Source organism: Bombina bombina, chromosome 1 (assembly GCF_027579735.1).
Source record: "Bombina bombina isolate aBomBom1 chromosome 1, aBomBom1.pri, whole genome shotgun sequence".
Classification (NCBI taxonomy): domain Eukaryota; kingdom Metazoa; phylum Chordata; class Amphibia; order Anura; family Bombinatoridae; genus Bombina; species Bombina bombina.
In genome coordinates this window covers 227789985-227816567 of record NC_069499.1, presented here as the reverse complement: position 1 = coordinate 227816567, position 26583 = coordinate 227789985, and the positions used below count along the sequence as shown (strand labels likewise).

Here is a 26583-nt window from a genome sequence, read left to right as displayed (position 1 = left end):
GTAAGACATTGGAAATCCACTATAGTCCCAAGTTTTTCACAAATTATGAAACAAATTCAAAATCAAATCATATATGAATCATTCCATTTGCAGAATACTACGGAAAATAAAATAAAACTTTTCTTGGTAGGATGGTTTCCTATTATTAAAACCTTATTCATTAGCTATACAAAAAAGTATTCGTACTCCATTTTTGTCGTCCAATCCTTTCATGGATTTAGTGGCACTGGACCTTTTTCCACACTCTTGGATAACAAATTATAGGGAAGGTTAGGGGAGGGAGGGGGGGTAGGAGAGGGACGGGGTGAGGTGTTTCTCTTCCCCCCCCCCTTTTTTTTTTTTTTTCTCTCTCTCTCTTTTTCCCCTGGATGAATGTGGGGTATGGTGGGAGGGTGGGATTTGGGATAAAAAGGTAGAAAATATTTCCAACACCTTGTACAAAAATCCGATGCAGGGTTATGGCCTTATCGTTTTTTTATGAATATTGTATGATAAGAAATACTGTATTTTGTTTCTTGCTTTCTTTGTCCTTCCTATATTACTGTTTACCGGACCCTGCGTGGTACTTTAAGGTGGAATGTACTTGATTGTTGGAGATTCAAATAAATAAATATTTAAAAAAAAAAAGATTTTATAATTGAATTTAGGAGGACAATTGGTCTGTATGACTCCTTTTACGTAGGGTTTTTCCCTCCCTTAAGTTTACCCTTAACATAAATGTCATTGTATAAATTGCTCAGGTGGGAAGTGATCTCTACTGATAAAATCTTATAAAACTCATTAGGTAGCCCGTCTGGACCTGCTGCTTTATTGGGAGATAATTTGCTAATCATTTTCTCGATCTCTTCCTTAATAATAGGTGAGTTAAGGTTATCCATTACATCCGCTGTTAATCTGGGATATGTAATTTTGCTCCAAAATTCAGAAGATTTCTCTGTATCAAATCCTTTACAAGAATACAGCTCTTGAAAGTATTCTGAGAATGCATCTGAAATGTCTTCAGGTTTCAATAATTGCTTCCCATTATGTTGAAGTTTTTCTATGATTTATTGTTTTTTGTCATTTTTAACCAATTTAGCTAACATTTTTCCAGATTTGTTACCGTATCTATACATTTTGGCTTGAATTCTTAAGTCTTTTTGTGCTTTTTGTGCCATTACTAAATTATCCCTAGCATTTTTAGTGCGAACATATTTTGCCCAATTTAGGGGAGTTTTATCAAGCAAGAAATGATTATACGAGTTAATCAGAGAGTTATATATTTCCTTCTCTCTTGACCTCATCCTTTTATTTAACAGAGCAGTATATGCAATGATTTCCCCTCTAAGTATCGCTTTTGCAGTTTCCCAAAATATCTCAGCACAATCTATATGCTTGCTGTTAAAGTGAGCGTATTCCTCACATTTTTTCCTGAGCCATTTCTTAAATTTCAAATAAGAAGACAAATGATAGGGAAAAAAATGTTTTGATTTGGATTTTAATTGTTTAAGATGAAGTTCAAGATAAATAGGCCATGATCTGATAACAGGATCAGCATTATTCCTGCTTTCATCCCTGATGTACATAGACGTTCATCACTCAAAAATAAGTAAATCCTAGAAAGCGTTTTATGGGTTTTGGAGAGACACTTATAATCCTGAACATCAGGATTCTGGGTTCTCCATATGTCTCGTAATCCCAAGTTTTGCTTGATTTTGTTAAACATCTTAAATTCCAGATTATCTTTTTCTGTTTTAAGTGTTTAATGTTTCTTCTGAATCTATCTAGTGGGCATTGTGGTGCCATATTAAAGTCCCCGCCGAGGATCAGATAACCATCACTAAATAGAAGAAGTTTGGATTGAATCAAATTCCAAAACTCTGGGTCGAAAGTGTCAGGACCATATATATTACAAAGTGTATATATCTTTTGAGCAATTTTAACCTTCAATAGAACATTTCTTCCCCCCTGATCAGCTTCAGAGTGCAGAATCTCAATTTGGATACTTTTACCTATCAATATAGCCACCCCCCTTTTTTTTCCAAGACTTCCTTGACCCATGATGCCTTTAATTTTAGGGATTCCTCTTGATTTAAATGAGTTTCCTGGATAAATCCTATATCTACTTGAGCTTTCCGTAGCTGAGCAAATATTGCCTTCTGTTTAATAGGGGTTGAAATACCTCCTACATTCCAAGAGATTATCTTAAATTTATCTACCTTTTGAGCCATTTACATATGGAGGAGGAGGGGAGGGAGGGAGGCAAGGAGAAAAGAGGAGAGGGGAAAAAAAACCCAAAAAACAAAACATAAAAAAGGGGAAAAACACATACACCACACCCACAGAACACACCGGGTCCATGGGGGATTTACCAATTTCAGGACCTGTAATCTCTTTGTAGATAAGAATACATTAAGAAAAAAAAAATATATAAAAAAATAATCTACTAATGAGCTGGTGGATCAAGTGCATTAAAAAAAATTTCGTCCACTTGAGGTTCATCAAATAGATGTGTTGCCTCCTTCACTACCACTTTTAATTTAGAGGGATAGATTATAGTGGCTCAGTACCCATGTTGTATAAACTTAGAACATACAGGAGCCAGCTCTCTTCTTTTAGAGGCTGTTTCAGCCGAGAAATCTTGAAAAATGAGGATCGTGGCTTAAGAACAAGCAATTTTTAACAACTTTCTAATTTACTTCTATTATCTAATTTGCTTCATTCTCGTGATATCCTTTCCTGAAAAGCATATCTAGATAGGCTCAGTAGCTGCTGATTCGTGGCTGCTCATAAATGCCTCATGATTGGCTCACCCATGTCCATTGCTATTTCTTCAACAAAGGATATCTAAAGAATTAAGCAAATTAAAAATTAGAAGTAAATTGGAATGTTGTTTAAAATTGTATTCTCTACCTGAATCATGATAGAAACATTTTGGGTTTAGTATCCATTTAAGGGACATTTGAGTCTAATAGTGAAAAGCTCTTATCATTTAACACTTTTTTTGTATTAAAAGGACATATACAGTATATTGCTCATTGCTGTCAGTGCACTGAGTGTAATACAATTTCAGACATGGGGGACTCCCTGATCCTACACTTCCTTAATTTATGGTGTGTCTGGGGAGTATGCAGCCAGTCAGAGTCTGTGCCTCCTGAACCATTAAATGTTCCAGTAATGGTAGTCAACTAGTAGTGAACCTGTTATCCTGCAGTTGCCACTTGTTATGCTGCGTTTAATGGATAAATTTAACATTGCACAATAAGTTTATTGTGCAATGCTGCTCCTGTGTTACTAATTGAGATAGAGATTGAGATAGAGCAGGGTATGTCAATCACCCCATACAAGCAAGTGTTAGAGTGATTGATCTTTCCCCCTCTGAGGTAGCGGAGAGGCAGAGGAAGCAGTTTCTGCTTTTTAAATATGTGGCATGAGTATAGTTTAAAAAGCTGCAAATGCAGCTTCAGAAATCTACCCCTGTGAATATGCCAATCTGGAATTTTCTTGACAAGGATGCTATTTAAACAGGAGGGTGATTGCTAGTTAGTGAGTCAAAGAAAAGTAGCTTTAGGGTAACATGATCTGTGGCAGAAAGAGGTAGTCAATGAAAGAGGGCAAGTATATTTATATAAATATTTTTATACAATGTTGTCTTTCCTACTCATTTTTTGACTGATTCACTGCAAATTCCCTTCGGCCAAAAGCGGGTCCTTATTAACTAATTTAAGTAACATTTTCTTTGTAACTTGAATATATGATGTTTTCATTTTGAAAATTACTTATGCAGATTTATTATATTGCCATGGTACATTTCAGATACATTCATACACTCAAGGATGTCATGTGGATCCAGACATCAAGCATTTGTCATTTATGGAAACAGAATTTGTTCGACATCCTGAAGACTACTCCAAGGTAACTTACAAACTAGACATAAGTAGTAGGTTGAGAACTGACTTGATGGATTAAGATCAATTGTGTAGTCTAAATTATATTATGGCTATGTATGTAGGTAAATCCTGTTATCTGTAATCCAATGTTTATTCTCTAGTCTTGAATACAGTAGACAACTACCATTACTACACTATAAAAAGGTAGACAACATTCTGGAAAAATAAGTTGTTTTTTTACCATACCTGGATGTTTTCCCTTAACTGGCATCATGCATAAACAATTGTCTTAATAACTTCAAACAATGAACTCTGTTGCTTCCCATTACTTGATATTTCATGAAGAATTATTGAGTTTGTATAATAAGAGCCTAAAAGATAACATCTGATATTAACTTTTTTGATTAAAATATCAACATAAGATATGGAGATCTTTTGATCATTAGCTAAAGGAACCTAGTACATTGAAGGACTGGGTGCAAATCCTTAAAGGGACAGTCTACTCCAGAGTTTTTATTGCTTAATAAGATAGTCCCTTTATTACCCATTCCCCAGTTTTGCATAACTAACATGGTTATATTAATTTACTTTTTACCTCTGTGATTACCTTGTATCTAAGCCTCTGCAGAAATCTTCTCTGAGGATGATGTTTCAGAAACTCAGGGTCCCAATGCTGAAGAAGTGGCAGAGGGTGTGTCCATTAATTTCAGACTTGAGTATTTTCACTCTATTTAATGGGAAGTTTCATTGCTTTGAAAGTAGAGGACTCTCCTTAAATAGACAAGCAACCAGTAATAAAGATGGTCAAATTCTTTAAGACAGCTCCCAAAACAGTTGTCTACCTTCCCAGTTCCTGAACCAGTTTCTGATCTCATTTCTAAGGATTAGAATCAACCAGGTTTCTTTCCTAAGACATGGAGAGTCCACACCGTCATTCCAATTAATAGTGGGATATTTACTCCTCGCCAGCAGGAGGAGGCAAAGAGCACCACAGCAAAGCTGTTAAAGGGACAGTCTAGGCCAAAATAAACTTTCATGATTCAGATAGAGCATGTAATTTTAAACAATTTTCCAATTTACTTTTATCACCAATTTTGCTTTGTTCTCTTGGTATTCTTAGTTGAAAGCTTAACCTAGGAGGTTCATATGCTAATTTCTTAGACCTTGAAGCCCACCTCTTTCAGATTGCATTTTAACAGTTTTTCACCACTAGAGGGTGTTAGTTCACATATTTCATATAGATAACACTGTGCTCGTGCACGTGAAGTAATCTGGGAGCAGGCACTGATTGGCTAGACTACAAGTCTGTCTAAAGAACTGAAAAAAGGGGCAGTTTGCAGAGGCTTAGATACAAGATAATCACAAAGGTTAAAAGTATATTATTATAACTGTGTTGGTTATGCAAAACTGGGAAATGGGTAATAAAGGGATTATCTATCTTTTAAAACAATAAAAATTCTGGTGTAGACTGTGCCTTTAAGTGTCACTTCCCTTACCCATAACCCCCAGTCATTCTCTTTGCCTCTGTCAATGGAGGAGGTGAAGTTCGGTGTCTGAAGATATTTTTCCTTTCTTGGTACTTTTCCCTGCAAGCAAGGATTTGGGTTTAGCTGTGTCCACGTCAATCTCTTGATTAAGAGTAGTGGTGGCTTTTAAGCAGTTAGGAAGTGGTGTGGTGGCCCTTGCTTAGTTTCCGAACACATTTGCTGCCCTAGTCATAGAAAGCCAGAGTTGGTTACTCTGTTCTTTCTTTTTCTACAGGTTTCTGTGAGGAGTATGTGTCCTTTCACGCTTTGTAAACTGTCATCCTGCCTGAGTGCTTTCGTCTTCTAGATCTTGGAGACTTGCACTTGAAGAAGATTTAGCTACACATTTTATTTGGGACATGTTAATCCTTTATATATGATATTCATAGGCAGGGTGCAGGCACTTTAAATATGTGACTGGAGACTAAGGGGTCAATCTTTTTGTTATGTGTATAAAGGAAGACACTTATTGTTCCTTTTATTCTGTGGCTCATGTACTGGAAAGTTTATTTCAATATGGAGTGTTGTGGGACTGATTTACAAAGTGAAAGAGAGACTAGCACTGATACCGGTCTTGCAAAAAATAAGAAGACTGACAGTTTACAGAAACGCACGCTTTTATTTTTGCTGCACAGTTTCTTGTCGGCTAGTCATGTGACTTTCGCTCTTCCGCATGCACACTTCTAAGCGGAGCGGTGTCTTCTCTGTTCCGACATCTCCTGTATTTACTCGATCGGCAGGAGAGTTCTTTGCCGGTTTTCAATATTGGATATATTCCGGAGGTCAGGTAGGACACCTCAGTACTGTCTGAGGTGTAGAGGTCCTGAGTTTGGTGAGGCAATCCTGTTAATAGAGTTTGACGGTCTGAGGGAATAAAGACTTTATTAAAGTGACTTTATATTTACTCATTTTATTTTTCTAATATGACATAGAACAAGAATCTTTTTCTTGTGATAAATGCTTATTATGCCTAAAGGCACAAATTGTTTTGCCTATGCAATTTTGTGCTGCATATTTAGATAGAACACTTGCGTGTAAGGATAATTTGTTGCCCTCTGAGCCCAATGTCTCTCAGGATGCTGATGTTCAGGCATTGCCACACCTTTCTCTTAAAACGTCCCAAGTCTCAATGGCGTCACATACAGTGCCCTGCAGTTCCTCTCAGCCTCTTGGAGGAGTTTATTTGCCATAAGATTTTGCAGCACAGATATTCTCTGCGGTATCTGCGGCATTATCTGCTTTTCCTATTTTGGAAAAAAATGCAAGAGGAAATCTAAACTTTTGTCAGATGGTAAGGTGTCTGTCCCTTCTGCAGCTGTAAAGGTTGACCCCCTCATAAGTCTGATGAAGAGGTAAACTTCAGATTTAAGCTTGAACACCTCCGCTTACTGCTAAAGGAGGTTTTGGCTACTTTGGACGACTCCAACGCTTCTGTCGCTGTCAACCCTAAGAAATCTAGTAAACTTAACAAATACTATGATGTTCCTTCCGCAGTGGAAGTATTTCCTGTTCCAGACCGTGTGTCGGAGATCATTGTAGAGGAATGGGATAAACCTGGTATACCTTTCTCCCCATCTCCCATTTATAAAAAAAATGTTTCTTTCATGTAATTAGCAAGAGTCCATGAGCTAGTGACGTATGGGATATACATTCCTACCAGGAGGGGCAAAGTTTCCCAAACCTCAAAATGCCTATAAATACACCCCTCACCACACCCACAATTCAGTTTTACAAACTTTGCCTCCGATGGAGGTGGTGAAGTAAGTTTGTGCTAGATTCTACGTTGATATGCGCTCCGCAGCAAGTTGGAGCCCGGTTTTCCTCTCAGCGTGCAGTGAATGTCAGAGGGATGTGAGGAGAGTATTGCCTATTTGAATGCAGTGATCTCCTTCTAAGGGGTCTATTTCATAGGTTCTCTGTTATCGGTCGTAGAGATTCATCTCTTACCTCCCTTTTCAGATCGACGATATACTCTTATATATACCATTACCTCTGCTGATTCTCGTTTCAGTACTGGTTTGGCTTTCTACAAACATGTAGATGAGTGTCCTGGGGTAAGTAAATCTTATTTTCTGTGACACTCTAAGCTATGGTTGGGCACTTTGTTTATAAAGTTCTAAATATATGTATTCAAACATTTATTTGCCTTGACTCAGAATGTTCAACATTCCTTATTTTCAGACAGTCAGTTTCATATTTGGGATAATGCATTTGATTTAATCATTTTTTCTTACCTTCAAAAATTTGACTTTTTTTCCCTGTGGGCTGTTAGGCTCGCGGGGGCTGAAAATGCTTCATTTTATTGCGTCATTCTTGGCGCGGACTTTTTTGGCGCAAAAATTATTTTCCGTTTCCGGCGTCATACGTGTCGCCGGAAGTTGCGTCATTTTTTGACGTTATTTTGCACCAAAAAATGTCGGCGTTCCGGATGTGGCGTCATTTTTGGCGCCAAAAAAGCATTTAGGCGCCAAATAATGTGGGCGTCTTATTTGGCGCTAAAAAATATGGGCGTCGCTTTTGTCTCCACATTATTTAAGTCTCATTTTTCATTGCTTCTGGTTGCTAGAAGCTTGTTCTTTGGCATTTTTTCCCATTCCTGAAACTGTCATTTAAGGAATTTGATCAATTTTGCTTTATATGTTGTTGTTTTTTCTCTTACATATTGCAAGATGTCTCACGTTGCATCTGAGTCAGAAGATACTACAGGAAAATCGCTGTCTAGTGCTGGATCTACCAAAGCTAAGTGTATCTGCTGTAAACTTTTGGTAGCTATTCCTCCAGCTGTTGTTTGTATTGATTGTCATGACAAACTTGTTAATGCAGATAATATTTCCTTTAGTAAAGTACCATTGCCTGTTGCAGTTCCTTCAACATCTAAGGTGCAGAATGTTCCTGATGACATAAGAGATTTTGTTTCTGAATCCATAAAGAAGGCTATGTCTGTTATTTCTCCTTCTAGTAAACGTAAAAAATCTTTTAAAACTTCTCTCCCTACAGATGAATTTTTAAATGAACATCATCATTCTGATTCTGATGACTCTTCTGGTTCAGAGGATTCTGTCTCAGAGGTTGATGCTGATAAATCTTCATATTTATTTAAAATGGAATTTATTCGTTCTTTACTTAAAGAAGTTCTAATTGCTTTAGGAATAGAGGATTCTGGTCCTCTTGATACTAATTCTAAACGTTTGGATAAGGTATTTAAATCTCCTGTGGTTTTTCCAGAAGTTTTTCCTGTTCCTAATGCTATTTCTGCAGTAATTTCCAAAGAATGGGATAAATTGGGTAATTCATTTACTCCTTCTAAACGTTTTAAGCAATTATATCTTGTGCCGTCTGACAGATTAGAATTTTGGGACAAAATCCCTAAGGTTGATGGGGCTATTTCTACCCTTGCTAAACGTACTACTATTCCTACGTCAGATGGTACTTCGTTTAAGGATCCTTTAGATAGGAAAATTGAATCCTTTCTAAGAAAAGCTTATCTGTGTTCAGGTAATCTTCTTAGACCTGCTATATCTTTGGCTGATGTTGCTGCAGCTTCAACTTTTTGGTTGGAAACCTTAGCGCAACAAGTAACACATCATGATTCTCATGATATTATTATTCTTCTTCAGCATGCTAATAATTTTATCTGTGATGCCATCTTTGATATTATCAGGGTTGATGTCAGGTTTATGTCTCTAGCTATTTTAGCTAGAAGAGCTTTATGGCTTAAGACTTGGAATGCTGATATGGCTTCTAAATCAACTCTACTTTCCATTTCTTTCCAGGGTAACAAATTATTTGGTTCTCAGTTGGATTCTATTATTTCAACTGTTACTGGCGGGAAAGGAACTTTTTTACCACAGGATAAAAAATCTAAGGGTAAAAACAGAGCTAATAATCGTTTTCGTTCCTTTCGTTTCAACAAAGAACAAAAACCTGATCCTTCATCCTCAGGAGCAGTTTCAGTTTGGAAACCATCTCCAATCTGGAATAAATCCAAGCCAGCCAGAAAGGCAAAGCCTGCTTCTAAGTCCACATGAAGGTGCGGCCCTCATTCCAGCTCAGCTGGTAGGGGGCAGGTTACGTTTTTTCAAAGAAATTTGGATCACTTCTGTTCACAATCTTTGGATTCAGAACATTGTTTCAGAAGGGTACAGAATTGGTTTCAAGTTGAGACCTCCTGCAAAGAGATTTTTTCTTTCCTGTGTCCCAGTAAATCCAGTAAAAGCTCAAGCATTTCTGAATTGTGTTTCAGATCTAGAGTTGACTGGAGTAATTGTGCCAGTTCCAGTTCAGGAACAGGGGATCGGGTTTTATTCAAATCTCTTCATTGTACCAAAGAAGGAGAATTCCTTCAGACCAGTTCTGGATCTAAAAATATTGAATCGTTATGTAAGGATACCAACGTTCAAGATGGTAACTGTAAGGACTATCTTGCCTTTTGTTCAGCAAGGGAATTATATGTCCACAATAGATTTACAGGATGCATATCTGCATATTCCGATTCATCCGGATCATTATCGGTTCCTGAGATTCTCTTTTCTGGACAAGCATTACCAGTTTGTGGCTCTGCCGTTTGGCCTTGCTACAGCTCCAAGAATTTTTACAAAGGTTCTCGGTGCCCTTCTGTCTGTAATCAGAGAACAGGGTATTGTGGTATTTCCTTATTTGGACGATATCTTGGTACTTGCTCAGTCTTTACATTTAGCAGAATTTCATACGAATCGACTTGTGTTGTTTCTTCAAGATCATGGTTGGAGGATCAATTTACCAAAAAGTTCATTGATTCCTCAGACAAGGGTAACCTTTCTGGGTTTCCAAATAGATTCAGTGTCCATGACTCTGTCTTTAACAGACAAGAGGCGTCTAAAACTGATGGCAGCTTGTCGAAACCTTCAGTCACAATCATTCCCTTCGGTAGCCTTATGCATGGAAATTCTAGGTCTTATGACTGCTGCATCGGACGCGATCCCCTTTGCTCGTTTTCACATGCGACCTCTTCAGCTTTGTATGCTGAATCAATGGTGCAAGGATTACACAAAGATATCTCAATTAATATCTTTAAAACCGATTGTTCGACACTCTCTAACGTGGTGGACAGATCACCATCGTTTAATTCAGGGGGCTTCTTTTGTGCTTCCGACCTGGACTGTAATTTCAACAGATGCAAGTCTCACAGGTTGGGGAGCTGTGTGGGGATCTCTGACGGCACAAGGAGTTTGGGAATCTCAGGAGGTGAGATTACCGATCAATATTTTGGAACTCCGTGCAATTTTCAGAGCTCTTCAGTTTTGGCCTCTTCTGAAGAGAGAATCGTTCATTTGTTTTCAGACAGACAATGTCACAACTGTGGCATACATCAATCATCAAGGAGGAACTCACAGTCCTCTAGCTATGAAAGAAGTATCTCGAATTTTGGTTTGGGCGGAATCCAGCTCCTGTCTAATCTCTGCGGTTCATATCCCAGGTGTAGACAATTGGGAAGCGGATTATCTCAGTCGCCAAACGTTGCATCCGGGCGAATGGTCTCTTCACCCAGAGGTATTTCTTCAGATCGTTCAAATGTGGGAACTTCCAGAAATAGATTTGATGGCGTCCCATCTAAACAAGAAACTTCCCAGGTATCTGTCCAGATCCCGGGATCCTCAGGCGGAGGCAGTGGATGCATTATCACTTCCTTGGAAGTATCATCCTGCCTATATCTTTCCGCCTCTAGTTCTTCTTCCAAGAGTAATCTCCAAGATTCTGAAGGAATGCTCGTTTGTTCTGCTGGTAGCTCCGGCATGGCCTCACAGGTTTTGGTATGCGGATCTTGTCCGGATGCCCTCTTGCCAACCGTGGACTCTTCCGTTAAGACCAGACCTTCTGTCACAAGGTCCTTTTTTCCATCAGGATCTGAAATCCTTAAATTTAAAGGTATGGAGATTGAACGCTTGATTCTTCGTCAAAGAGGTTTCTCTGACGCTGTGATTAATACTATGTTACAGGCTCGTAAATCTGTATCTAGAGAGATATATTATAGAGTCTGGAAGACTTATATTTCTTGGTGTATTTCTCATCATTTTTCTTGGCATTCTTTTAGAATTCCGAGAATTTTACAGTTTCTTCAGGATGGTTTAGATAAAGGTTTGTCCGCAAGTTCCTTGAAAGGACAAATCTCTGCTCTTTCTGTTCTTTTTCACAGAAAGATTGCTATTCTTCCTGATATTCATTGTTTTGTACAAGCTTTGGTTCGTATAAAACCTGTCATTAAGTCAATTTCTCCTCCTTGGAGTTTGAATTTGGTTCTGGGGGCTCTTCAAGCTCCTCCATTTGAACCTATGCATTCATTGGACATTAAATTACTTTCTTGGAAAGTTTTGTTCCTTTTGGCCATCTCTTCTGCCAGAAGAGTTTCTGAATTATCTGCTCTTTCTTGTGAGTCTCCTTTTCTGATTTTTCATCAGGATAAGGCGGTGTTGCGAACTTCTTTTGAATTTTTACCTAAAGTTGTGAATTCCAACAACATTAGTAGAGAAATTGTGGTTCCTTCATTATGTCCTAATCCTAAGAATTCTAAGGAGAAATCGCTGCATTCTTTGGATGTTGTTAGAGCTTTGAAATATTATGTTGAAGCTACTAAATCTTTCAGAAAGACTTCTAGTCTATTTGTTATCTGTTCCGGTTCTAGAAAAGGCCAGAAAGCTTCTGCCATTTCTTTGGCATCTTGGTTGAAATCTTTAATTCATCTTGCCTATGTTGAGTCGGGTAAAACTCCGCCTCAGAGAATTACAGCTCATTCTACTAGGTCAGTTTCTACTTCCTGGGCGTTTAGGAATGAAGCTTCGGTTGATCAGATTTGCAAAGCAGCAACTTGGTCCTCTTTGCATACTTTTACTAAATTCTACCATTTTGATGTATTTTCTTCTTCTGAAGCAGTTTTTGGTAGAAAAGTACTTCAGGCAGCGGTTTCAGTTTGAATCTTCTGCTTATGTTTTTCGTTAAACTTTATTTTGGGTGTGGATTATTTTCAGCAGGAATTGGCTGTCTTTATTTTATCCCTCCCTCTCTAGTGACTCTTGTGTGGAAAGATCCACATCTTGGGTAATCATTATCCCATACGTCACTAGCTCATGGACTCTTGCTAATTACATGAAAGAAAACATAATTTATGTAAGAACTTACCTGATAAATTCATTTCTTTCATATTAGCAAGAGTCCATGAGGCCCGCCCTTTTTTTGGGGTGGTTATGATTTTTTTGTATAAAGCACAATTATTCCAATTCCTTATTTTATATGCTTTCGCACTTTTTTCTTATCACCCCACTTCTTGGCTATTCGTTAAACTGAATTGTGGGTGTGGTGAGGGGTGTATTTATAGGCATTTTGAGGTTTGGGAAACTTTGCCCCTCCTGGTAGGAATGTATATCCCATACGTCACTAGCTCATGGACTCTTGCTAATATGAAAGAAATGAATTTATCAGGTAAGTTCTTACATAAATTATGTTTTCCTGTTGCTGACTTCATTCGAGACTCATGGCGCACAGTTTCTAAAGTAGAAGGAGCTATTTCTACTCTGGCTAAGAGAACCACTATTCCTATTAAGGATAGCTATTGAGGATAGCTGTTCTTTTAAGGATCCCATGGACAAAAAACTGGAGGCCTATTTAAAGAAAATGTATGTTCATCTGGGTCTACAATGGCAACCTGCAGTTTGTATTGCCACAGTAGCAAGTGCAGCATCTTATTAGTGTGATGGCCTGTCCAAACTGATTTGAGAGGATACTCCGTTAGAGGAGATCCACGATAGGATTAAGGCTTTCAAACTAGCCAATGCTTTTATCTCGGATGCTAACACACAAGTCATTAGACTAGGAGCCAAGATGTGTGGCTTCACTGTCCTAGCCCGCAGGGCCCTGTGGCTAAAATCATGGTCAGCTGACGTTACCTCCAAGTCCAAGCTCCTATCATTACGTTACAAGGGTAAGACCCTGTTTGTTCCTGGTCTGGCAGAGATAATTTCTAAAATGTAGGGTAGAAAGGGGTCCTTTCTACCACAAAATAAGAAGAATAGACCTATTTACTGTGCAATAATACATTTTTCCCTTTATGGGAGTCTACAGTATCTACAACTCTTACTGGGTAATACCATATCTTCTTACCTCTATGGGGTGCAATAGTAATTTACATATCTTCTGTTGTTATTATTTATTGCTTTTGATTTTTCCTATATGGAATACTATGGTATTCTGCATAGCTTTTGCAGTGGTTATTTATTTTTGTGTAATCACATATTTTCCCTTCTATGGGATTCAACAGTATTTTACATATCTGGTACTGTTATTATTTTTGGTGTGCAGCAACATACTTCCTCTTAGTATAATACTTCAGTATAAGGTTCTGAATAGCTCAATCGGTAACATTCTGATCCAGAGCCTTGAGACACAGGTTTTACATGGAAATTAACATACCTGGTGATGTTGTCATTGTCAGTAGTACTGGTGTTTCAATATATTTATTTCTTATATGGATATTAAATATATATGGTGGTATTTTAGCATTACCAGCACTAAGCATTCTTGTTACTTTTATTGCAGATAAACATAGCTGGTAGCTTATGGCTTTCTCAGATGACTTATTTCTTATTTGGCCTTGCTTATCCTTGAGGACTATCAGGTCCTTTTTTTTTCCCCTCATACTTTTGTGGACCCTCACTACCAAGACGGAAATTAATTTATCAGGTAAGAATACATTTTATTTTTTTCTAAGTTGACAAGTAGAGTAATTTCCTGTTATGAACAATCGATAAAATCAACAAATACTTTATTGAAAATACAGGCCCCAAAGTAGAAACTCAAAACAACAAAAGTGAATACACCTGTGATCCCTGGCAAGTTAGATAATTGAAACAAAATTGAGTACACCTGTGGTTTCCAGTTAGCCTAATTGAATGAACATGGTTATAAAATGATCTCTGAACACCAGAACTTTTCTCAATTTTGAGCCTATGGGCTGTGTCTATTTGCATGTTTGCATCCTTGTTCCACATGGAATTGCCAGAGGAATAAAAAAATCTGATTGTGAGACTTCACAAAGATGGAAAAGGATACCGGGAGATCGGTGACCAACTAAAAATAAGTCCAAACACAGATTCAGCAGTAATCAAGAGGTATACTTGTACAATCTAGCTCTAAAAAAAGACGGGCAAGTGCTTCAGACTTGGCTGAGGGGTTATCAATGGAAATGGGAGTTTCTGTGACAGCTCAGACAGTGTGAAGGACATTGCAATCTTTATGCACGGCATCAAAGAGAAAAAAACTTCATTTCAATTTGGTACAAAACTGCAAGATTAAGCTTTGCTTAACAGCATGAAAAGAAGCCTAATGAATATTGGCAGCACATTCTTTAGTTAGCTAAAACCAAGATATATTTGTTTGGCTCAGATGAGGTCCAGCATGTTTGGCGTGAACCTGACCACGATTATTACAGTAAATGCATAATCCCAACAGTGAAGTACGGAGATGGGAGAGTGATGATATGGGGCTGAATAAGTGCAAAAGGTGCTGGGGAGATGACATTTATAGATGACACCATGAATGCTTGAGGATATACCACAGTACTGGCTAAGAAGATGATTCCGGTCTCCACAAGCTTGTCAGAAAAGGAATATTCCAGCATGATAACGATCCAAAGCACACTGTCAAAATCAAAAAAGAGTTTCTAAAGAAGAAAAAAGTGCAAACTATGACTGGCCAAGTATGTTGCCTGACTTAAATCGAATAGAACACCTTTGGGGTATTTTAAAGAGAAAGGTAGAGCAGCACAAACCCTCCAGCAAAAAGCAGCAGAAAAAAATGTCTCTTAAGAACGGCAGATCATGTCTCCAGCAACTTGTGCAACACTGGTATCTTCCATGCCAATTATTATTGAGTCTGTCATCAAAAATAAAGCAGGACATTCAAAGTATTGAAAAAAACAAAAGATTGAGTCTTAGTAATGAAAGGTGTATTGACGTTTGTTGCATTGAGTTCCTAGTGCCTGTCTTGGAAACTTAATCTTTGAAAGAACTTCTCAAGGGCATTTCTTTCAACAGGATCTCTAAATTTGATGGCCTGGCAATTAAATGTCTATTGCTTACCTAAAGTTTTGTCTGGTAAAGTGATTAATACTTTAATTCAGGCAAAAAATTGTGTGTGACTAGGATTTGGAAAAAAAAAAAATCTTCCGTAAGTTTGTCAAAGTCTACACGTTTTTTTTTACTTCTGAGATTCAACTCCTGGCCGCTAGGTGGAGGCAAAGATACACGAAAACTCCAAGTGTACTTAATCTCGCCTCACTCTTTGATAAGCCAGTCTTATCTTTTCCCAAGGAGACCGATTTAAGGGCCATTTTCCCCTCAGAGAGCTGCTACTTAAAGATAGGGGGAGATCGGAGTATAGGATAGTGACACAGTTACTCCCAGCGAAGGAGTTTGTCACAAGCCTGCCACAGGTCTCGTGGGGACCAGTCCCTTAGCCACCTCCTGTTGAGTCATCAAAATAGTCCTTACAGTTATCCTTTGGTATGACATACACAGCGCTGGAAGGAGTTTCTACTCTGATGATTTTCTACTGAAAGAGTGACTCCTGGCTATTCCCTGAACATTTATCCTTAGTGTTTACATGGCCTAAGGGTATTATTTGGCACATTGACTAGTTTTTTTTAAAACTTTAAGAAAAATGGGTACTGTCTTTCTAAGAGGTTGATTATATTGACACTAACATGCAAAGCATTGCTCATGGTCACACACATTGTAGATTCATATTGCTGTGTAATAAAAAAAATATTAACATTATATATAAATACCACACATAAAAATCACTTATTAATGACTGACCTAGATTACAAGTTTTGCGGTATGGCGCGGTACGGCTATACCGCTGAAAAATTGGCCATTGCTCGTGGAATGGCAGCTCTCCCGTATTACGATCCAATCCGCACTCAAAAAATAACGTTTGAGTGCGGGATTTCCATAGCCCCGTATTACAGGTTTTGTGGTCCAGCTAAAATGCTAGCATTATGGTCTATACCGCCGTGATCCATTCTGCGATCTGAGACCAGTAGTTATGGATTTTCACAAAACTAAACAAAAATGTTACAAAGAACACTAACACCCATAAACTACTACCTATAAACCCCTAAACTGCCACCCTCCCACATCGCAAATACTATATTAAACTTATTAACCCCTAATCCGCCACCCAACCACATAGCCAACACTAAATAAACCTATTAGCCCCATAAACCGCCGCCCCCACATCGCTACTACTATAATAAACCTATTAACCCCTAAACCGCAAGCCCCCCATATCGCAACTACTATAATAAACATATTAACTCCTAAACCACCAGCCTTCTGCATCGCTACTAGTCTTAAAAACAACTAAGATACCCATTGCCCCTAAAGGGCATTTGTATGGGCATTCAGCTCTTTTACTGCCCATCCCTAATCTTAAGTTTTTTGTTTTTTTTAACACTAACCCTAGAAAATCTACTCACAGTTCCTGAAGTCCGGACATCCATCTTCATCCAGGTGGCGAGAAACAGAGATGCAGAAAGTGGGAAAAAAAGAATTAGGTTTAAAAGGACCACAATACTTCCAAGTTACCTCCCCAGTTAGGAATTATTCAAAACTACTTATAATCATGGACTGACATTGGAGTAATAAATTAAGTCAGAAATCAGAAAATCAGAAAGCTCTCAATATGGATGTGAGATAAGCACGACTGATGTTACTGGCAATTACTATAATACTGGTGGGATATGGCTGATCTGCTGGATGGCAATTACTGAAATTCAGGTGGAATGGCTTTGTGCGCATGAAAATTATTAGAATGAAAAATAATTTATATTTAATAAAAAAAAAAAAGATGATGATGGAGAGGAGGAAGACAAACGGTGATGTAAGGAATTAGGAAAACTACTACAAAGAGACAGGTAAAGAGAAGAAAATAAATTAAATATAAGAGATTTTTTTATAAAGATTTTTTTTTTTTATATACTTTAATTCCACTATTTCAAGCCAAGACTATACCAACCTCTGTTGGCTTTGGAATAGAAGCATCTTTTTCTGAGCAGCGTGCCGGACAGGAGGAGTTAAAAATACAATCTAGCTACGCAAGTTGCGCAGTACTATGCAACATGCATAAGGAGAATGTAATTTAACTTCTCCTCCGTCAATTTTCACTGATGTCCTGCCAGGCACTGTAGGGAGTTGCAACATGAAGGGGGTGACACATCAGAGGATATTAATTCCTGCTTGATGGTGTCAAGGACCACCAACATCTTTTTGGTCTGGTGATTTTGTCAAATAAAGTTTTGTCTGACAAGATATTTGAGACCTGGAGAACATATTTGGTGTGTTGTGCGGATAGGACATCATTGTAAGTCCTTCAGAAAGGTTTAGAGAGAAGTTTATCTGCCAGGTCTCTGAAAGGTCAGATTTCTGCCTTTTTTTGTTTTTTTTCATAGAAATATTGAAAACATTCCTGATATACAGACTTTTGTCTAGACGCTGTATCAAACCTGTTGTTCAACGTGCAATTCTTCCTATATTTGGTCCTGAGGGTGCTTCCGGACCCTCCTTTTGAACTTAGGCATGGTCTATCTCTTCTAGGTCTCTAGTCTTTGACCTGGAAAGTTTGCTTTCTGCCTGCCATTTCTGCAGCTTGCTCTGTGTCTGAGCTTTCAGTTCTCTGTTGTTAGCCCCTTTTGCTGATTTTTTTTTTTTTTTAAATCAAAATATGACTATCTTTCAAAGGTGGTATCTACAGACTGCAGATACAATTAAGGTGATTGTGGTGCTTTCTTTCTGAAAAGCTAGAAAAAAATGTAAGGAGCGTCTTCTTCACAGCCTGAATCTGGTTCGGACTATTAAGTTTTATGTGGAAGCAACTAAGTATTTTAGACTTTCTAAAGTTCTCTTTGTTCACTTTTCTGGACCCAGCAATGTTCAGAAAGCTATATCTGCTACTTTAGCAACCTGGTGTAAGACTTTGATCATAAGTCTATCAGGGTATCTATCTATCAGGTGATGAGTAATTTATCTGAGCATATTACTGATTATTCAACTGGAGCAGTGCTATGCAAATTCTACTGTTTAAATATTTATGCCTCAGCAGACACGGCGTTGGGCAGGAAAGTACTGGAGAAAGTCTCACCTGAATAATAACATACCTGCCTTAAAGGGACAGTCTACACCAGAATTTTTATTGTTTAAATAGATAATCCCTTTATTACCCATTCCCCAGTTTTTCATAATCAACACAGTTATATTAATACACTTTTTACTTCTGTGATTACCTTGTATCTAAGCCTCTGCAGACTGCCCCTTTATCTCAGTGTTTTTGACAGACATGCAGTTTAGCCAATCAATGCAGACTCCTAAATAACTCCACGGAAGTGAGCACAATGTTATCTATATAACACACATGAACTAGTACTGTCTAACTGTGAAACTTTCAAAATGCTGTGAGGTAAGAGGCGGTTTTCAACGGTTTAGAAATCACCTACCTAGGTTTAGCTTTTTAAAAATACCACCAAGTGAACAAAGCAAATTTGATGATAAAATTGAATTGGAAAGTTGTTTAAAATGACATGCCCTATCTGAATCATGAAAGTTTAATTTTGACTAGACTGTCCCTTTAACTTCCTAGTACTGCCTTATTATTGTGGTCTTTTGTACTTCACTGCTTAGATATTGAGTGTTGTGTTACATACATTAAAGCAGATTCTATACAAGCTATAATTTTCCTATCCTGATTTTATTGGGCCAAATTCTAATTAATAGGTTCCTAAAGTAAGTTAAGTGTGTAATTATTTTCTGCAAATAATATCATGCATATTATGGCAGCAAACTTCACTCCATATCAGTTTAACAAGATAATGTCTGTAATAGAAAACACTAAAAGTGTTTTCTCTTAATTCATATTGATTGCTAGGCTGTGTACTATATTGGTCTGTGTACTAGTGCTAACTCTTAAAAGGAAGAGATTGCAGTTTATATAAATAAAAGACTTTGGGAGCACAGTGTCCAGAGTTTTTGAACCTAAATGACGATGTGACATAATCCGATTCCTCTTACAAAGTGCTACATATGGCTTCCTCAAATTTACCATTGTATCCATTAGTTGCATTATTGATCTGCTTTTCTTAACACTATGCATCACCAGCATGCAGCTTTCTCTGATGGGTTTGTCAGGTAGGCAGCTATCTTTGATGAGGCTCAGGAAGTGCTAAACAGTGTAATCTCTTAGTCTGAAAGCTCATATGGTGGAACTTTCTTCGGGTTAAGGAGAGGGTGTTCTCAGTGTCTCTGAAACAATGCAAAGTCTGCATTGTGGTATTCTCTGTATGTTGCAATTGTAGACTGTTGCTGCTGCCTGGCCTGTTATTTACAGGGACACTGAACCCACATTTCTCCTACATTGGTGTGTCCGGTCCATGGCTTCATCTTTACTTGTGGGAATATTCTCTTCCCCTACAGGAAATGGCAAAGGGAGCACACAGCAAAAGCTGTCCATATAGTCCCCCCTCTGGCTCCGCTCCCCAGTCATTCTCTTTGCCTGCTCTGAACAAGTAGCATCTCCACGGGGATGGTAAAGAGTATGTGGTGTTAGTTGTAGTTTTATTTCTTCTATCAAGAGTTTGTTATTTTAAAATAGTGCCGGTTTGTACTATTTACTCTACAACAGAAAGTGATGAAGAGTTCTGTTAAAAGAGGAGTATGATTTCTCCAACATAGGTGTGTCCGGTCCACGGCGTCATCCTTACTTGTGGGATATTCTCTTCCCCAACAGGAAATGGCAAAGAGCCCAGCAAAGCTGGTCACATGATCCCTCCTAGGCTCCGCCTTCCCCAGTCATTCTCTTTGCCGTTGTACAGGCAACATAAAATCTTGGTCAGCGGATGCGTCTTCCAAGAACAAATTGCTTAACATTCCTTTCAAGGGGAAAACGCTGTTTGGCCCTGACTTGAAAGAGATTATCTCTGATATCACTGGGGGCAAGGGCCACGCCCTTCCTCAGGATAGGTCTTTCAAGGCCAAAAATAAACCTAATTTTCGTCCCTTTCGCAGAAACGGACCAGCCCCAAGTGCTACGTCCTCTAAGCAAGAGGGTAATACTTCTCAAGCCAAGCCAACCTGGAGACCAATGCAAGGCTGGAACAAAGGAAAGCAGGCCAAGAAACCTGCCACTGCTACCAAGACAGCATGAGATGTTGGCCCCCGATCCGGGACCGGATCTGGTGGGGGGCAGACTCTCTCTCTTCGCTCAGGCTTGGGCAAGAGATGTTCTGGATCCTTGGGCACTAGAAATAGTCTCCCAAGGTTATCTTCTGGAATTCAAGGGGCTTCCCCCAAGGGGGAGGTTCCACAGGTCTCAATTGTCTTCAGACCACATAAAAAAACAGGCATTCTTACATTGTGTAGAAGACCTGTTAAAAATGGGAGTGATTCATCCTGTTCCATTAGGAGAACAAGGGATGGGGTTCTACTCCAATCTGTTCGTAGTTCCCAAAAAAGAGGGAACATTCAGACCAATCTTAGATCTCAAGATCCTAAACAAGTTTCTCAAGGTTCCATCGTTCAAAATGGAAACCATTCGAACAATTCTTCCTTCCATCCAGGAAGGTCAATTCATGACCACGGTGGATTTAAAGGATGCGTATCTACATATTCCTATCCACAAGGAACATCATCGGTTCCTAAGGTTCGCATTCCTGGACAAGCATTACCAGTTTGTGGCACTTCCGTTCGGATTAGCCACTGCTCCAAGGATTTTCACAAAGGTACTAGGGTCCCTTCTAGCGGTGCTAAGACCAAGGGGCATTGCAGTAGTACCTTACTTGGACGACATTCTGATTCAAGCGTCGTCCCTTCCTCAAGCAAAGGCTCACACGGACATTGTCCTGGCCTTTCTCAGATCTCACGGGTGGAAAGTGAACGTAGAAAAAAGTTCTCTATCTCCGTCAACAAGGGTTCCCTTCTTGGGAACAATAATAGACTCCTTAGAAATGAGGATTTTTCTGACAGAGGCCAGAAAATCAAAACTTCTAAACTCTTGTCAAATACTTCATTCTGTTCCTCTTCCTTCCATAGCGCAGTGCATGGAAGTAATAGGTTTGATGGTAGCGGCAATGGACATAGTTCCTTTTGCGCGCATTCATCTAAGACCATTACAACTGTGCATGCTCAGTCAGTGGAATGGGGACTATACAGACTTGTCTCCGACGATACAAGTAGATCAGAGGACCAGAGATTCACTCCGTTGGTGGCTGTCCCTGGACAACCTGTCACAGGGGATGAGCTTCCGCAGACCAGAGTGGGTCATTGTCACGACTGACGCCAGTCTGGTGGGCTGGGGCGCGGTCTGGGGACCCCTGAAAGCTCAGGGTCTTTGGTCTCGGGAAGAATCTCTTCTCCCGATAAATATTCTGGAACTGAGAGCGATATTCAATGCTCTCAAGGCTTGGTCTCAGCTAGCAAAGGCCAAGTTCATACGGTTTCAATCAGACAACATGACGACTGTTGCGTACATCAACCATCAGGGGGGAACAAGGAGTTCCCTGGCGATGGAAGAAGTGACCAAAATCATTCAATGGGCGGAGACTCACTCCTGCCACTTGTCTGCAATCCACATCCCAGGAGTGGAAAATTGGGAAGCGGATTTTCTGAGTCGTCAGACATTTCATCCGGGGGAGTGGGAAACTCCATCCGGAAATCTTTGCCCAAATTACTCAATTGTGGGGCATTCCAGACATGGATCTGATGGCCTCTCGTCAGAACTTCAAGGTTCCTTGCTACGGGTCCAGATCCAGGGATCCCAAGGCGACTCTAGTAGATGCACTAGTAGCACCTTGGACCTTCAAACTAGCTTATGTATTCCCGCCGTTTCCTCTCATCCCCAGGCTGGTAGCCAGGATCAATCAGGAGAGGGCGTCGGTGATCTTGATAGCTCCTGCGTGGCCACGCAGGACTTGGTATGCAGACCTGGTGAATATGTCATCGGCTCCACCATGGAAGCTACCTTTGAGACGAGACCTTCTTGTTCAAGGTCCGTTCGAACATCCGAATCTGGTCTCACTCCAACTGACTGCTTGGAGATTGAACGCTTGATCTTATCAAAGCGAGGGTTCTCAGATTCTGTCATTGATACTCTTGTTCAGGCCAGAAAGCCTGTAACTAGAAAAATTTACCACAAAATATGGAGAAAATATATCTGTTGGTGTGAATCTAAAGGATTCCCTTGGGACAAGGTAAAAATTCCTAAGATTCTATCCTTTCTTCAAGAAGGTTTGGAGAAAGGATTATCTGCAAGTTCCTTGAAGGGACAGATTTCTGCCTTGTCTGTGTTACTTCACAAAAAGCTGGCAGCTGTGCCAGATGTTCAAGCCTTTGTTCAGGCTCTGGTTAGAATCAAGCCTGTTTACAAACCTTTGACTCCTCCTTGGAGTCTCAATTTAGTTCTTTCAGTTCTTCAGGGGGTTCCGTTTGAACCCTTACATTCCGTTGATATTAAGTTATTATCTTGGAAAGTTTTGTTTTTGGTTGCAATTTCTTCTGCTAGAAGAGTTTCAGAATTATCTGCTCTGCAGTGTTCTCCTCCTTATCTGGTGTTCCATGCAGATAAGGTGGTTTTACGTACTAAACCTGGTTTTCTTCCGAAAGTTGTTTCTAACAAAAACATTAACCAGGAGATAGTCGTGCCTTCTTTGTGTCCGAATCCAGTTTCAAAGAAGGAACGTTTGTTGCACAATTTGGATGTTGTTCGTGCTCTAAAATTCTATTTAGATGCTACTAAGGATTTTAGACAAACATCTTCCTTGTTTGTTGTTTATTCTGGTAAAAGGAGAGGTCAAAAAGCAACTTCTACCTCTCTCTCTTTTTGGATTAAAAGCATCATCAGATTGGCTTATGAGACTGCCGGACGGCAGCCTCCTGAAAGAATCACAGCTCATTCCACTAGGGCTGTGGCTTCCACATGGGCCTTCAAGAACGAGGCTTCTGTTGATCAGATATGTAAGGCAGCGACTTGGTCTTCACTGCACACTTTTACTAAATTTTACAAGTTTGATACTTTTGCTTCTTCTGAGGCTATTTTTGGGAGAAAGGTTTTGCAAGCCGTGGTGCCTTCCATCTAGGTGACCTGATTTGCTCCCTCCCTTCATCCGTGTCCTAAAGCTTTGGTATTGGTTCCCACAAGTAAGGATGACGCCGTGGACCGGACACACCTATGTTGGAGAAAACAGAATTTATGTTTACCTGATAAATTACTTTCTCCAACGGTGTGTCCGGTCCACGGCCCGCCCTGGTTTTTTAATCAGGTCTGATAATTTATTTTCTTTAACTACAGTCACCACGGTATCATATGGTTTCTCCTATGCAAATATTCCTCCTTTACGTCGGTCGAATGACTGGGGAAGGCGGAGCCTAGGAGGGATCATGTGACCAGCTTTGCTGGGCTCTTTGCCATTTCCTGTTGGGGAAGAGAATATCCCACAAGTAAGGATGACGCCGTGGACCGGACACACCGTTGGAGAAAGTAATTTATCAGGTAAACATAAATTCTGTTTTTAGCAACAGTAACTAAAATCCATTGCTGTTCCCACGCAGGACTGTTGAAACCAGAGAACTTCAGTTGGGGGGAACAGTTTGCAGACTTTTTTGCTCCAGGTATGACTAGTCCCTTTTCTAACAAGACATAGTAATGCTAGAAGACTGTCATTTTCCCTTATGGGATCGGTAAGCCATTTTCTTAGACTCATAACAGAATGAAGGCTTATAAATGGGCTCTATACTGGTTGACACTATTGTGGGCTAAATCGATTGATTTATATAATATTTATATGACTTTTGGAGTGTTTTGTGACTTTGAAACACTTTTGGGAACGTTTTTATCACGCCTGGCAGTTGTTTAGACACCAAATTTAGTCAGGAAGGCCCCTTCACTCTGGTATGCAGAGGGAGGAGGCCTCATTTTCGCGCCTCAGTTGCGCAGTTACTTTTGGAAGCAGTGCATGCAGCTTCATGTGAGAGGGTCCTGTGGCCATAAAAACGATTTCAAGAAGGCTTATTTCTGTGGTGAATAACCCCCAAGGAAGGTAAAAGCTGCAGCAAAGGCTGTGGCAGGGACTGTAGTGGGTTTAAACTGGTAAATTGAACAATTAGCTCCGGTTTGCTCATTTAAGGGGTTAGAGACTTGAAATTTGGTGTGCAATACTTTCAAAGCATTAAGACACTAGGGTGCAAATTTTGTAAAGATCGGATATTTCCTTCATAGTTTTTCAAACATTCAGAAATAAAGTGTACTCTTTTTATTATTTAAAGAGACAGTAACGGTTTTGTTTAAAAACGGTTTTATTGCATTAATAGCCTGCTAAAGTCTGTCTAACATGTCTATACCTTCAGATAGCATATGTTCTGTGTGTATGGAGGCCAAGGTGGTTCCCCCTTTAAATGTATGTTCAAATTGTGCCATGGTGTCCAAACAAAGTAAGGACAGTACTGTCACATTTAATAAGGTTGCCCAAGATGATTCTTCAAGTGAAGGTAGTGGGGATAGTTCATCATCCTCTCCTTCTGTGTCAACACCAGTTTTGCCCGCGCAGTACATCTAGCGCGCCAATGCTTGTTACTATGCAGCAATTAACTGCAGTAATGGATAATTCTATAGCAAATCTTTTATCCAAACTGCCAGCATTTCCCAGAAAGCGTGATTGCTCAGTTTTAAATACAGAGGATGAGCAAGTGGGCGCTGACGATAATTTATCTGTTATACCCTCACACCAGTCTGAATTGGCAGTGAGAGAGGGTCTGTCTGAGGGAGAAATTTCTGATTCAGGAAAAGTTTCTCAGCAGGCAGAACCTGATATCGTGGCATTTAAATTTAAGTTAGAACATCTCCGCGCCCTGCTTAAGGAGGTGCTAACTACTTGATGATTGTGACTCTTTGGTGATTCCATAGAAATTGTGCAAAATGGACAAATTCCTAGAGGTCCCTGTGCACGCTGATGCCTTTCCGATACCCAAGAGGGTGGCGGACATAGTGACCAAGGAGTGGGAGAAGCCAGGTATACCTTTTGTCCCACCTCCTATATTTAAGAAAATGTTCCCCATTGTCGACCCCAGAAGGGACGCATGGCAAACAGTCCCTAAGGTTGAGGGTGCAGTTTCTACGTTGGCCAAGCGCACAACTATTCCCATTGAGGACAGTTGTGCTTTCAAAGATCCTATGGATAAGAAATTGTAAGGGTTGCTTAAAAAGATATTTGTTCAGCAAGGTTTCCTTCTCCAACCAATTTTGTGCATTATTCCTGTCACCACGGCGGCGTCTTTTTGGTTCGAGGAACTAGAAAATTCGCTCCATAAGGAGACTCCATATGAGGAAGTCATGGACAGAATTCACGCACTAAAGTTGGCTAATTCCTTTATTTTAGATGCCGCCTTTCAATTGGCTAAATTAGCGGCGAAAAATTCAGGTTTTGCAATAGTGGCGCGCAGAGTGCTTTGGCTAAAATCTTGGTCGGCGGATGTGTCGTCCAAGACAAAACTGCTTAATATTCCTTTCAAAGGTAAGACCCTTTTCGGGCCAGAATTGAAGGAGATTATTTCAGACATCACTGGGGGAAAGGGCCATGCCCTCCAACAGGATAGGCCTTTCAAGGCTAAGAACAAATCTAATTTTCGTTCCTTTCGCAATTTCAGGAACGGACCGTCTCCTAACTCTGCAGCCTCTAGACAAGAGGGTAACGCTTCCCAGCCTAAACCAGCATGGAAACCAATGCAATGCTGGAACAAGGGTAAACAGGCCAAGAAGCCTGCTGCTGCTACCAAGACAGCATTAACGGGGTAGCCCCCGATCCGGGACCGGATCTAGTAGGGGGCAGACTGTCTCTCTTTGCTCAGGCTTGGGCAAGAGATGTTCCGGATCCCTGGGCACTAGAAATAGTCTCTCAGGGGTATCTTCTAGAGTTCAAGGAACTCCCTCCAAGGGGAAGGTTCCACATGTCTCGCTTATCTTCAGACCAGATAAAGAGACAGGCATTCTTACATTGTGTAGGAGACCTATTAAAGATGGGAGTGATACACTCAGTTCCAGCAGCGGAACAAGGTCTGGGTTTTTACTCAAACCTGTTTGTAGTTCCCAAAAAAGAGGGAACTTTGAGGAATTTGTTTAGGATT

At 39.7% G+C, this 26583-nt stretch overlaps 1 protein-coding gene across 3 annotated transcripts in view; it reads left to right on the top strand.

Moving 5' to 3' along the window:
- Window positions 1-26583, top strand: part of TEDC1 (tubulin epsilon and delta complex 1) — a 473641-nt gene that overhangs the window by 193953 nt on the left and 253105 nt on the right. For 2 of the 3 annotated variants that reach the window (XM_053697856.1, XM_053697857.1), the window contains exon 5: window positions 3796-3894. The exons of the other annotated variant lie outside the window; for it this stretch is intronic. In XM_053697856.1, the coding sequence (XP_053553831.1) occupies window positions 3796-3894 (99 nt within the window). The remainder of the gene's footprint in view (window positions 1-3795; window positions 3895-26583) is intronic. 3 annotated transcript variants of the gene reach the window in all.